The sequence below is a fragment of the Aulonocara stuartgranti genome, assembly GCF_965226115.1.
Source record: "Aulonocara stuartgranti genome assembly, chromosome: 7".
NCBI classification, from domain to species: Eukaryota; Metazoa; Chordata; class Actinopteri; order Cichliformes; family Cichlidae; genus Aulonocara; species Aulonocara stuartgranti.
Window position 1 is genome coordinate 68,353,250 of NC_138945.1, and position 14,060 is coordinate 68,367,309.

At 41.1% G+C, this 14,060-nt stretch overlaps 2 protein-coding genes across 3 annotated transcripts; one reads left to right on the plus strand and one right to left on the minus strand.

Moving 5' to 3' along the window:
* Nucleotides 1-661: 661 nt before the first annotated feature.
* On the plus strand, nucleotides 662-4,022 carry arl2bp (ADP-ribosylation factor-like 2 binding protein). 2 transcript variants are annotated; one of them, XM_082542571.1, is made up of 7 exons: nucleotides 662-1,064; nucleotides 1,335-1,404; nucleotides 1,681-1,742; nucleotides 1,815-1,921; nucleotides 2,016-2,101; nucleotides 2,252-2,348; nucleotides 2,568-4,016. In XM_082542571.1, the coding sequence occupies exons 1-7, from the start codon at nucleotides 1,046-1,048 to the stop codon at nucleotides 2,664-2,666; spliced, it is 540 nt and encodes a 179-aa protein (XP_082398697.1). In that variant the 5' UTR covers nucleotides 662-1,045; the 3' UTR covers nucleotides 2,667-4,016. The 2 variants fall into 2 exon arrangements, with proteins under 2 accessions (XP_082398697.1, XP_082398698.1); XM_082542572.1 differs by lacking the exon at nucleotides 662-1,064 and adding an exon at nucleotides 1,095-1,204 and having other exon boundaries at nucleotides 2,568-4,022.
* Nucleotides 4,023-4,170: 148 nt separating this feature from the next.
* pllp (plasmolipin) lies at nucleotides 4,171-11,426 on the minus strand. Its single transcript, XM_082542570.1, has 4 exons — nucleotides 10,799-11,426; nucleotides 6,450-6,620; nucleotides 5,301-5,411; nucleotides 4,171-4,287 (listed from the first exon to the last, which is right to left on the minus strand). The coding sequence occupies exons 1-4, from the start codon at nucleotides 10,958-10,960 to the stop codon at nucleotides 4,180-4,182; spliced, it is 552 nt and encodes a 183-aa protein (XP_082398696.1). The 5' UTR covers nucleotides 10,961-11,426; the 3' UTR covers nucleotides 4,171-4,179.
* Nucleotides 11,427-14,060: the final 2,634 nt, after the last annotated feature.

Sequence of the window (14,060 nt, forward strand, 5' to 3'; positions counted from 1 at the left end):
ACAAAACCAAACTATTGATACACTCACTGATCATTTTACCCACTGGCCTGTGAAATGTGGACATTTTTAAACACACACAGCAACTCTTTAAGTAACAGCTGATCTCCATCTCCTCTGGATATTAGTCAGGGATCTATTGCTATGTTTTTGTCTCTTGGTGTGTTGGTAATTTATCACAAAGAATTACAGTGCAGAAAACACTGGGCACTGTCTCAGGCTCACATGAAGCCCGATGCACTCAGGACAGATGTGTCAGGGGAAAAGTGACACAGCAAAACAGTTTAAACGTTATTTTGTATTTAATAACTCCTTTAGGAAAGTCCTAATCCTGCTTGGTATGATAATAACCTACGAAGTCGGATTTGGCATAAAAATGTACATGAAGTACTTTAAATATAATACGTTATGCTACAGGATAATTACAGATTCGTTAATACCTCACGTTAATGTTGCAGCTGAAGATGATTTTAATTACTTTTACATAATATTACCGATATTAATATGACCTTTTAGATTTCGATTTTAAATTTCCAATAATATCAATAATAAAACTTTAATTGATACTTTAAAATAAAAGTTATGGTCGATCCACCGTCTCATTCACTCTTCTCTTGTGGCACGAACAAAAGTATATGATCTCCGATTTTCAGCGCTTCTGATGGACGTCAGGCAGCATCTGAGTTATACGTATTTCCTTTTTGCATCTTTAAGCTCCAACAATCATCTGGTTCCGCTAAAACAGGCTAATGATCGTCTGTAGGTGACGGTTTAAAAGTAACAGGCCTGATGGAAGAAACGTGAATCGTCCTCATGGCGAATGATTTGGTGAACAAACAAGTGTAATCTGCAAAATTCGTGAACATTTTGATGTATAATATTAGTAGTAGTACCAGCTGTTTCCCTTCCAGATAAATGTGGTCTTGTTTCGAATGTGGGAACCGATATACGGTAGTTTTTGTTTTACCCGACGGAGCACGAAGGCGCACAAAGTTCACTCGTTTCCTTGGTAACAGGATTACGTACGCTAGTGAGCAGTTTAGCCGACATGGACATCAGGGAGCCGGGTGAGTTAAACACGTCACGACACTTCTGTAAATGAACTTTTTCACTTATGAGAAATGGCGGCAATTTAACGCCGCGTGCGTCTTTGATTAGCCGCCTCGGCTAACTGACGTTGCTCGCGCGGGGACTCTGATGAGAGCAAGTAACGGAAACACACTTCAGAGCCGATGTTGCGTTTGTTGTGAACGTTAGCGCTGGCTACCTGCCTGTTTTATCTTACAGGTGTTAGCAGAAGGGCAGTGCTCACCTGTGTGCTCGCTTTATCTTCTCAGAAATCCGGAGTAGTGGAGACAACATGGTAAACGTGTTCGATACGGACGAGGAGCACTTTGCTATTTCCAGGTGGGTTGTTGTGAAACGCTTTCTAACCGTCTGCAGGAAGCTGACGTCCTGTTTTAAGTCAGATTTGATGCACTCATCGTGGGCATGAATATCAGGGTAATTTTGGGCTTTTTAGCGATTTCTCACTTTTTCCAGGGTGGAGTGATTGTACAGCAAACATGTTTAACGGGTGCAAAAGTTCAGAGTCATTTGGGATTTTCTCTTGCTGTGTAAAATCCACCACAGAGCAGGAACTCGTGGAGTTTGTGCTGATTTCTCTCACTTCTCTCCCTTCAGTTCCTCGGCTGCAGACACGGCCTTCGATGGAGTTATTGGCTGCATAGAGGACATCATCATGGGTAGGTTCACTGACAGTGCCACCAGTTAGTGATGAACACGCGCTTTCTACATGTCCACTGCTTCTCTTTCAGAGGACGACTTCCAGCAGATTCAGCAGATTTTCATGGAGAAACATTACCGTGAGTTTGATGACTCTGATGAGAACAAGCTCAGCTACACGCCCATCTTTAATGAATATGTAAGTGTGGGCAGATTTCACTCTCACAGTCATACAGAGATGTTCAGTTTTTACAAATACGTTGACTTAAAGCAGAATCTTGGCTGTTATTTAGGTTGACCTGCTGGAAAAATACCTGGAGCAGCAGCTGATGGAGAGAATTCCCGGCTTCAGCATGGACACCTTTAAAGAGTTACTCATGTAAGATGTGACAGAAGTGGAACCTGAACTGAAAGCAGCCCATGTGTCAGTTATGTTGTGTTGCTCGTAAGAAATGTTATTTTGCAATAGACCACAAGGTGGCACACAAGTACACTGAAAAAGTGACGAGTTTATCTCCTTCCTCTGCAGGCAGCACAAGGAGGAAGTGTCAGGTGACATCTTTGACATGTTGCTGACGTTCACTGACTTCATGGCTTTCAAGGAGATGTTTCTGCAATATAGAGCTGTGAGTTTTCTGTGAGCTGGAGAATAACTATAAAAGTGGCCCCATTTAAATAACAGGGCAGCTGTGACACGTGGCTCTTTGTTATGAAGTTTTGAACCGTGTGTGTGTGTGTGTGTGTGTGTGTGTGTGTGTGTGTGTGTGTGTGTGTGTGTGTGTGTGTGTGTGTGTGTGTGTGTGGGGTACTGTACATTAATGCTGAATGTATTTGTGTGTTTCTAGGAAAAGGAGGGCCGGTGTCCAGACCTGAGTCAGGGACTGGTGGTCACATCTCTGAACCTTGGAGGCTCCAAGCATGCTGACTTTAATGAATCTCAGTGAATCTCTGGAAAATTGTTCCAGGGCCTTAATGAAAGTGTTCGATTCAGAGTCTTTTAACGTAAATCTTCCGTCTGTAACGGATAATTTATATTTGTTTCTCTGCGTTTTATGTAGAGGGGTCAGTGGAAGAGCCTCTGTGTCTGTTTGCCATGAAAGTTTGAAGGTTTTGCCCACTTTCTGTTAACAATCACTCGACTGCATGTGACTCCTTGAAAAGTTAATATTTCTTCAACTGTAATTCACATTTTCATGCTTTCACTCGTGTGCAGTGATTCTGTTTAGCTTTTACTGGAACGGCCTGTTTGAAACAGGAAGTCGAGTATTTCTGTCCCTGTGCTGTGAAACAAACATGCTTCGTTTTTCAGAAAGTAGTAAAGTAGAACTAATATATGTTTCATGGACATATAAATTATATTAACAGTGTTTAAGTTTCGAACTTGTCAAAGTGACGTTTAATGTAAAATGATTGTGTGTGTCTGCAGTTAGTTTTTGGTACAAATTGTTTTTACGTGTTTAGAAATGTTTCATTTTCCAAGTATATTTATTTCTCCGGTGAAATGCTGTTGTTGTTACGATTGTCTGTAAAAAAACAAACAAACACAAAACGATATTTTCAAATAAGCACAAAAGAAAAACCTCAGTCGTTTATTTGAAGTGTGTAGCTGAGCTCTAGCACTCAGCGCAGGATTTCACCAACGTCCAAACTCTTGGTACAAAAAGACTCGCGTGGTTCATAAAGGCACGTACAGTACAGCAGGAGAGGAGCAGACTTTCACTTAAATCACACAAAAACAGTGTTCCACGCCTGTGGATCGATATTTGAATCATGCAGAAATATCCAGTGTCAGTGTGTCAGCATCATGATTATTTTCTTACAGGTGCATTATGGGCGGTTTTATTGCTAAAAGGCTCTGTTAGGCCCAGTAAACCCAAACTGTGAAGCCAACTTTCAGCGGTTTCATCCTCCTCTTCTTGTTGGTAGATGCAGAATGCAGCAGAGAATCAGAATCAGAATACTTTATTGATCCCTGGGGGAAATTATTTTTTGTTACAGTGCTCCATTTTAAACCAACATTAAGACAAGACAGACAATACGCTAACTAAGAATAGTACAAACTGCCCAAAGCTGGAGGTCGAGATCTGCGGTCCTCCCTTAGCTAACAGGTTTTTCCACTGGTGATCTCAGACTAACCAAACAACCCTCCACTGTAGTTAGCACATGCAGCCTGTGCTTATTTTTCTTTTAATGCTGCTCACATTTTCAGATTTTGTTCAATTATTACTGAAATTTATAACTTTATGTACATAATGATTCAAGTGTATTTTTAATGCAATCTAGGATTATTACATTTCGTAGTAGTAATACAGTATATTTACTGTATTACTGGGATGGCTAAAACAATAAACCACCTGGAACAGATTTCATCTCGTGGTTATTATCAGGGTTTGCCTCAGTCAGGATCTGAGTTTTGTGAGCTTTGTTCCTGGGAGCAGCACCGCTGGCCGCACAGCCCTAAGTCGGCACTGTGTTGGTGGCGGCGTTTCCTCCGTCCCCCTTCCAGTCCAAGTAGGAGAAGAAAGCACTGGCTGCGTACACAAAGGTCACCACAGCACCAAAGAACTGCAGCGAAAGAAAATGAGAAGAGACGCGGTTACACCGCCGAAGGGACTCCAGGAAGCTGAGCAAAAGTCTGAAATTCTTATCAGCCATCATAAATCACAGTCATGTTTATATTTCTGAATTCATATCTATACCAAGCCCAGCTGTGTGATTTAGCAGGTTAAACAATGTACTAGTGGGACCTTACCTCTATAATCTAGACAGGAGTGGCTCAGAGGCAGTTTCTGATAAGAGTGTGTGTGTGTGTGTGTGTGTGTGAGTGTGTGTGTGTGTGTGTGTGTGTGTGAGTGTGTGAGTGAGTGTGTGTGTGTGTGTGTGTGTGTGTGAGTGAGTGTGTGTGTGTGAGAAATCATGTGATCAATGCTTCTGCTAAAGCTGTAAACCAGGACAGACTTTGACCTGCAGGAGGAACTGTAAAACACACTGATACAGGAGATGTTTCTGCCAATGTAAGTCATAGTCACCTGCCACTTTATAAGGCACACCTATTCAGCTGCTCATTATTGCAAATATCTAAACAGTCGATCACTTGGCAAGAACTCAGTGTGTTTAGGCGTGTAGGCCTCGCCAAGACAGCCTTTGATTGTTGGTGTCAGACAGGCTGGTTTAATTATTTCAGACATTACTGATCTGTTCCTCAAACTGTCCACTTGAAACGAGAGTGAGTTCACTGTACTCGAATGGCCTCCACAGTCACAACATCTCCATTAAATAGAGAAGCCTTCCGATTTGGTGATGAGGAAAACCTTCATCACGGATGTGTAGCCGACGAATCTGTAGAAACTGTGATGCTGTGATAGCGTGGACGAAAAACTCGGATCAGTATTTCTAGCATCATGTGGAATCTGTGCCATGAAGAAATTAAGCTCTTCTGAAGACAAAAGGTCGTTCCCAGCACTAACAGCACTAGCGAGCAGCACACCTAATCAAATACACCGAGTGCGTTATAAAAGGCTGTTCTGTGTTCCCTGGACATTGGGCTAGTTTGTGAGATAGTGTGAGTGGTGACTTACTGCAGCAGCTGCCAAATGTCCATAGAACCATTGGAAGGGAGTCACATAAGCTGCGTTGGTGATGAAAGCAGTCAGATAGAGGACTGTGGCTGCGCTAAAATACACCATCACCTGAAACAAATGGAGAAAACGCACATTACATCAATGCACAACGACTCGCCGTCTTCCTGCCACACTGTGCCCCTCTGTGGCTTCGCATCCTCGTCTTTTTCTCTTTCTGTCTTTGAGCTGTTTCTGCAGCCTTGTCATCGTCACCACTTCATCAGCCTTTTTGTTGCTCTGTGAGAGTACACATTAGTATCGCTGACGTTCATGCACCGTCTCTCAGAACTGATGACCAAACATCCAAACTGCAAAATCAAGGAACCGGTAACTGTTTCTAATACAACCCGTGACTAAGGGTGTAATTCCCCTGTAGACTGAACTTCAACATATTTTATTTAAAATTATGATGTCATTATAGTCACATACAAATATTTCAAGTTATTAACAGTAGACTGAGGATGTAATGAGTCGCGGTTTTACAGGAAACAAAGGAATCATTACACTGTAATTAATTCAAATAATGTAATTTTAAGTTATTTACTAATCATAAATCAAACAATTTTCCTATTTTACATAAATGGTAAACGGCCTGTATTTGTATAGCGCTTTTACTAGTCCCTAAGGACCCCAAAGCACTTTACACACCCAGTCATCCACACACTGGTGGAGGCAGCTACAGGTGTAGCCACAGCTGCCCTGGGGCAGAAGCAAGGCTGCCATATAGCACCATCGGCCCATCTGGCCAACACCAGTAGGCAGTAGGTGAAGTGTCTTGCCCAAGGACACAACGACGAGACTGTCCGAGCCGGGGCTCGAACCGGCAACCTTCCGATTACAAGGCAAACTCCCAACTCTTGAGCCACGATCATAAGTGTGCTGCACTTTGAGGTGTGCAGGGTGTGTTGTGCTGGAGACACACATTATACTGTAACTGCGGTACAATTAATTCTTTGTTTCCTGGTTTTTCTAATGTAACAACTTTTAAGTAGTTAAATGCACTGAAATGATGCCCGAAGTCACAGGTGGTTTATAAAATGTTGCCAAGGAACATCTCTGTGTACGTTCTTTGACTTTATTCGTCTTTGCCCTCCGTCTCTCACATACCGTCAGGGGCCATGGGACAGCAGGCAGTGTTTGTGTGACACCAAACAGGATGACGAAGAAGAGGATGGTGGTGAGGATCCACAGAGTGATGGCGACAAACAATACCCAGCCATACGCTCCTACCACTATAGAGGTGCCTGCTATCAGCGCCCAGTGGAGCAGCCCAAAAACCTAAATAGGTGAGAGGGAGGAAACAACAGGTGCATCAGTTTGGGGGCACAAAAAATAAAATTATGTAAACAGTTATTACATTATTAACAAACAAACAAATGGTGACTGGTGCTCATGGAGTGCTGTTCTACTCTGAGCACTCAAAGTGCTTTTTACGATGAATCCATCCAGTTAAACAGACATTTCTATACCTTGGCTAACATTCACATGGGGCAACTACCGACCTTCTGATTGGTAGATAACCGCCTCTATCTGCTGAGTCACAGGTAAGCAGTAGTTATTGTGTTAGACGGAGCATGCAAGAACAACGTAATCACCTCCAGCAACTGTATCCATTATGTATGGGTTCATTTTTGAGTAAAATCTTAGAATTCATATATACCAACATTTACAGTACACATGGCTGTTGTAATCTTTCTTCAACCATCAACTTCTGAGGAAAACACCAGCTGTTAAATGCTTTGCGATGCTCAGCAGATATTCGTCAGCAGATCTCAGATTTTAGAATAATCTCGTAACCTGAGTTTACTGCACTTGACGAGGTCACTGATGCCCAGATAAGCACCACAGACTGTCTGTGACACTGAGGTGGGCAGACTGTTTTCATGGGGATCTTAAAAGTCAGTCTGACCGACTCTTGCAGGTACTGTACAAAACACACGAGGCGTCCCTCTTTCCCTGCACGCATGTCTTCCTGCTTCAGTCTCATGAGAAAGGACATGACAGTCCATTATGTATGCACAGGTCAGGTTTCACTTTTTACACACATGCATACACAGCACGCTCTCCTAAGTAGACCTTTGCAAAGCGGCTGCATCATAACGAGCTTTTCTCTTCTGAACCGAAGGAAGAGGAAATCATTTGAACTTCCTGAGTAAAACAGTAAAGTCCAGCTGTGATGCACATGTTCGACCAGGGAGTTTGCTGTGACACTGCTGTGTAAACTGTGTTTACCAAAATGAGCGAGGAACTTGAATGAAACGGAGGGCATTCACCTTTGATTTAAAACAAAAAAGCAAAACAGTGTCGAGCTGGATGAAGTGGAGAGGACAACTCTGCACCATAAAGTGTTCTAAATATATCGTTTAATGGCCAAAGTTCAAACATTGCTCAAGTTAAACTGTGTGCTCTAGCACAGCAGCAGGAGTTTATGCATTATGCAAATGCATTTTATAATGGAGTGTGCAGGGCATGTTGTATATTAATACTGCATCAGGACCTGGAGACCTGAAACAGGAGACTAATCGTGTTCTGCTAATTTCAGAGTAAGGACAGGTGAAAAGATGCAGTCATGGAGATATGAAAAAAGGTTTGTTTTTAAAAATGTGTGCAAAAATATTGCTGAGACTAACTTGTTGTTTTTTTATGTTGATGTTGTTGATGTGGAGATGGAAAATCAACAAGGTGGTGCTAAACATTATGGATATCAAACAATGATGTCACAATGTTTCAGCCGCAGCAAACTTTACTCTCACATTACTACTTCTGTTTTTTCATTGTGGAAACAGCGTCTGGGAAGAAAGGCTGTGTTTCAGTTTTAATAAATGCTCGTCAAACAACAGCTAATTTAACATTTTGAGGGGGTTGTTTTCAATTCAACTTTATTTATACAGCGCCGAATCACAACAGCAGTCGCCTCAAGGCGCTTTATATTGTAAGGTCGACCTACAATAATACATACAGAGGAAAAACCCAACAATCATATGACCCCCTATGAGCAGCACTTTGGCGACAGTGGGAAGGAAAAACTCCCTTTTAACAGGAAGAAACCTCCAGCAGAACCAGGCTCAGGGAGGGGCGGGGCCATCTGCTGCGACCGGTTGATGAGAGAAGGGAGACAGGATGTGGACTGATACACAGAGTACGCAAGGTACAGCAAAAGTTTGCAGCAGTGAAGGAATACAGTGTAGGTAATCCAGGATAACTTTATATTATAATATAATATCTTTATGTTATATATCAGTCATGTGACTTAAACCTGTGATGAGCTCTTTCCGTTTATCTATGACTGCTGGTGTCATAGATAAAGACGTGTGTGTCTGCACCATTAATCAGATGACACAGAATTTGAATGTGTGTCAACAAGTTTCCGTTTATGCTCCATAAACCTTCCTGGTTATCTATAAACAATAAAAATGACTGCATGCTGCTTTACTGTGCGGTGCACAGTCGGAAAGCTTCACTATCAGAAAGTGGCACAGAGCCTGGAAAATGAAATCAATGATGGTGTCTGCTTATGTAAATCGTTTTTTCTCCAGATAAACCTCATTGTGTGAAGTACCAGGTGAACAGTGATACGACAGCAGCTCTCAGCCTCGGTCCAATCCCCCCCCCCCCTCAGGTATGTACTGGCTTTAGGCAAAGGAAACATGGCTGACTAACGTCTGAGAGGTGGCGGAGGTCTTTGGCTCCTCCTGTCACACTCCACTGATCTCCCCAGCATTGCACTAAAACTGCAGGAACAACAGTGCACGGCGGCGTCCCTGTTAATGTTCAGACTGTGAAACGTGTCACCTGTCTGGGCTTTATTAGGTGCAGTTTTTGCTGACATTTCATGGTGTTGTAGTAGTAGGTCGGGCAAAACTCAGCACGGAAAAGTAATAACGTTTTGCTTTAATCATTAACTCAGACAAATCACTTCATTTAGTCTTTTTAACGTTTAAATTGCCAATGACAGGCACGGGTGTTAATCCATGCTAACAATGTTTCTTCCCAGGTGAGAAACACGTGAACAGGAGTTCAGTCTTTTGCAGCTGCATTGAGCTGCGTTCAGCCCACCATAAGGATCATTACACTTCTTGCTGCAGTGGAATTTATGGTCTTCGGTGTTTAAATGGGTCAGGCTGTCCAAAGGTTGATAAGACGCGCATATTGCCTCACTGTACATCAGGCGATGTGGGATAAACAGCTGCAGCTCAGGGCTTCTTGTGTTTGTTTATTAAGTTTTTATGACTTTTTTTGGCAACTCAGCAAACGCAGTTCTGTCATAAACCAACAGCACCGTCATACTATCAAATTATAAAGCAGATACTGTAAGGGGAGCACTCAAGCTTGTAAGGAGTTGTGTTTGAGGTCTAACATTCTGCTTTGATCTCCACCACCTCTGAAAGGAAAAGTCTCCCTCACAGATGTTTGAGTTCTAGTTAGTTTGGTTGCTGCTCTGTGCTGAACATAAACCGACGCTGACAAGTTTCTTTTTCTACTCTTGTATTGTGTCATTAAAGGCTTATATGCTTGAAATAGTCCACTCAGGCACACGGGAGCTTCACCGAGCTTCAGTATAAGATAATTAATGATTATTTTAAAAATATAATTTGTGTAAAACAAAGAGTTTGACAACAATAAAAGGGGAGGTGAAAATAAGCATCATATTTAAAGGACCTTTCCAGCACCTCCCACCAGAGGTAACGTACAACATGTTCATAATGCAACACTCTTCAAAAAACCTCCAAACATTCAAAGTAAAAACAATCTTCAGTGCTTTTAAAAATAAAGCATCGAAGGCAGTTTTAAAATTCACTTAAAGTCTTTTCAGCAATAAGGGGCGTGTCCATCTCTAGAGGTTGAGTCACCTTGATTAGCTTTTCCATGCTGAACAACCCCAAAGCATTTTAAATTGGCCATTCATAAACAAATCACACCATCATTTATCATTAAATCCTTCTCTCACCTCAACCAATCGCAGCAGATGGCCCCGCCCCTCCCTGAGCCTGGTTCTGCTGGAGGTTTCTTCCTGTTAAAAGGGAGTTTTTCCTTCCCACTGTCGCCAAAGTGCTGCTCATAGGGGGTCATATGATTGTTGGGTTTTTCTCTGTATGTGTTATTGTAGGTCGACCTTACAGTATGAAGCACCTTGAGGCGACTGTTGTTGTGATTTGGCGCTGTATAAATAAAGTTGAATTGAAAACAACCCCCTCAAAATGTTAAATTAGCTGTTGTTGTTTATTAAAAACTACAGTTACAGGCTGTTTTAGGAACTTACTTTTGTATCTTCAGTGTGAAAATTGTGTTCGAACACTAAATATTTTTATGTCACAATGGCTAAGATGGACCGAGGCCCTGCTGGTTTATAGTGCAAGAGGTTTCAGAACATAAAATAAGTAGAGTAGGCATCCCTCCCACTAAACAGAGCAGAGTGCAGGACAGACAGAAGAGTAATCATTTAGTTGGTTACATACAATTTCAGCGATCATCAGCATAGCTGGGATGCTTCGGATAAATGAAAAGTCCACCCTGGAGGATATGCTTCCAGGCAGCCCTCGGATGCTGTTCCCACCGTGGGAGTTCTGGGAGTTAGGGACGCTGGTCTCTGTGGTAACTTTGGACGGGAAGTCTGCCATGACTGAGCTCTCGCAGACGCAGGTGCCACAATAATAGAGTCCTTAAGTGTTCTCAATAAAAGGTTTTGATGAAAAATCGAATCCCTACGTTGACTGGAGGCACCAGCAAATCTCAATCTTCAAATAGTCAAGAAAAATAAAAAATATGACAAAACAGAATCATTCAAAACCCGATGCCTTCAAAAATAAATAAATAAATAAAAAAGAAACAAAAACCCTCCACTGAGTTAAAGAGGAGCCCTCCAGCCAGACCTCCAGGTTCAGGTATCAGCTGTCAGTGTCTCCACCTGCTCTGACAGGTGTGTAATGGTGGAGGCGGTGTGAGTCTCTCTACACATTGCCTTCTCCTTTTCCCTCTGACACACCCACACACATATTGAGTGCGTCGTCATCTTCTCCCCATCTGCTTTGGGTTGCTCTCTTTTGCTCCCCTGGCACCTCCCATATGCTCCTGCAGGCTGCTCACCTGCGGCGCTTCAGTCACTAATGTGTTTGAACTCCAGGAGGAGGGAGGAAAAAACAACACAAGCTGGTGGTGCCCTCTAGGCGTGGAGCTCGCACATGTTTGTTCTTCCCCTGTGGACTGATAAGAAGGGATGATACAACGCTACATTCCTTAGTTTAATCAATAACACATATGGATGGATGCTGTGAATGTTTCAATGTTTAACTCAAAAAATCCACTAACCCAATCTGTCAGTTAAGGAGGATTTTTGTGACTTTTGAAAATTGCAGCATACTTTGTTTGCTTTTTCTTCTGTCGCTTTCTTTATTATTTGCTGTGCTGTTCATAAAGACCGTAGCTTGAAAGATTAAACAGTCGGAATACACTGAAAAATATGGAGATATTAAAAAGAAATAATTTTAATTCTTTGCAACTATTAAAGAATTACTGCATAAATAGACCAAAACAAGAAGCAAAGAAAAAAACATTAAAGCCAGAAATATTTTTCTCACTGATGATATAATGAGAAACAGAATCTCCATAAATTTATGTTAACTAAATTTTATTAATTAATTATTGAAATTCTTATCCTCTCCCTGGGAGACATGCCATCTATTTGAATATTATGTATTATAGTGTTTGTGGTGTAGTGAACATTGATTTTGAGCGTGTGGAAACAGTTTTAAACATGTAAAACATTTTTAGAAGTAACAATCAAACAAAAAGGTGATGTCAGAAGTGGGATTCGAACCCACGCCTCCAGGGGAGACTGCGACCTGAACGCAGCGCCTTAGACCGCTCGGCCATCCTGACTTATAATAGCTCGTCAACAAAATCTGGTTAATATAGCTCTACATGCAGTTTTATTTTATTTTTAATTTTTTTGCTCAAATCATGTAAAGACTGAGCACGGAAACGTTTTTCTGTTTAGCGGAACATCGGTTCCGGTTTCCTCGCCTTCCCTCTGCTGGTGATTCTGGTTAATAAGCGTCTCACGGAATGACTCCACGTGACACAGGTTACACAGTCACCCTCTATCTATTACCTATACGGTTTCAGTTTTCTTTCCCATATTATTATAATCGTATTCTCTCCCATTTCAAGTTTATTTATTTATTTATTTTATTAACCTTTATTTAACCAGGAAGATCCCACTGAGATTAAAAACCTCTTTTTCAAGGGAGACCTGGCCAAGAGCAGCAGCAAGTGTCTCACAGTTACAGAAATTACTCAATTAAACACAGGCAGCAACAACACACATGCAAACATAAATGAAAAAAATAATGAATGAATTAATTAAAATTCAATAAAATTCTAATAAAAAATTTAAAAATCAGTTAAAATAACAAATTGATATAATTGAAACAGTTGCATGTTATGGGCTTGTCCTCAAGGATTCGTAATTTAGATTTAAAAACAATTAATGAAATGAATTCAGTCATTTTCCATTCTTTCTGCAGTTTGTTCCAAGCCGAGGGTGCTAAACGAACAAAAGCTCTTTTACCAAATTCAGTTCGGGCAAATGGAACAGAAAGCAACAAGTAACCATGCGGACGAAGAGAATACCGACCAGCATGTTTCATTGCAAGCAGGGAACATATATAAGAAGGCAGCAACCCAAGTATCACCTTATATATAAAACTGTATAGATGAGAGTTCCTCAGACTTTCCAAAGCAGGCCATCCTACCTGAGAATAATGGATTGGATTTATATAGCGCTTTTCAAGGCGCTATATAGGCAAGGCACCCAAAGCACTTTACAATGCCACTATCCGGTCGTTAAGTGATGACGTGATGAATCCTACTTCCGGGTCTAAAGTAGTCTGCGTTTAATATGGCTTTTGTGTTGTTAACATGTTTAATGTTATGTATTTTCTTCCATTTGATCTCAAAAAGCTCCTAAAACAGTCAGTGATCACTGTTGACCTCCCTCGGCTTTTATTACCGCTAATCATTTATTTAAGCTCAGTTTTTAAAACCTTAGGATGTAACTACAGCCCAGCCCATGCAGCAGTATATGAATGACTAACCTCGTATTGTGGATGGATTATCTCAGTTGTTCTCCTGGCTGAAGTTTGGTCCTTTTACAGCATCCTGCCATGCGATTACATTTGTTCCTGACCACCGAGAACACTCACGTTAACTTTTATCCAGTGGAAAAAAAGTTAGCTTGTTTATATTATGCTAACATAGCTGTGTCGCTAGCGGTCACGTAGCACATCATTATATACCAGCTAGCCAAACTTCAGTAACCCTACAAACATCACTGCTGTTTAGTTTTCTGTCTTCATTTATGTTGGAAGTGATAACAGAGCTGTACGTTTGAATTTGTTTCCAAAGCCCCGCAGTCTATGGGACGCCGTTTGTAAAGTGAAATATGCTGAAATTAACAGCAACATTTTTCCACATTTAGCTCAAAACCTTACAAAAACATATTTTTTCGAGTAATTTTTTCCAACATTTAGTAAAATATTTGTAACTTTTCATCAAATGTTAAATATTAAATCTAAAAGTTAAATGTTAAATATAAATGTTAAAAGTTAAATCTAAATGTTAAATCTAAATGCTAAATGTTAAATGTTAAATCTAAATGTTTAGGCTAATATGCAAATTTATTGTACAGATCAACGGAAATACCAAAATAAAAGCTTCCCG

Bases quoted from the DNA above. Each gene is read 5' to 3' on its own strand.
- arl2bp (XM_082542571.1), top strand. The intron at 1,743-1,814 runs GTAGGTTCACTG...CTTCTCTTTCAG, and splicing joins CATAGAGGACATCATCATGG to AGGACGACTTCCAGCAGATT. The intron at 2,102-2,251 runs GTAAGATGTGAC...CTTCCTCTGCAG, and splicing joins ACCTTTAAAGAGTTACTCAT to GCAGCACAAGGAGGAAGTGT.
- pllp (XM_082542570.1), bottom strand. From the start codon at position 10,960: ATGGCAGACTTCCCGTCCAAAGTTACCACAGAGACCAGCGTCCCTAAC. The intron at 6,621-10,798 runs GTATGTAACCAA...TCACCTATTTAG, and splicing joins TGCTGATGATCGCTGAAATT to GTTTTTGGGCTGCTCCACTG. The intron at 4,288-5,300 runs GTAAGTCACCAC...CTTTCGCTGCAG, and splicing joins GACATTTGGCAGCTGCTGCA to TTCTTTGGTGCTGTGGTGAC.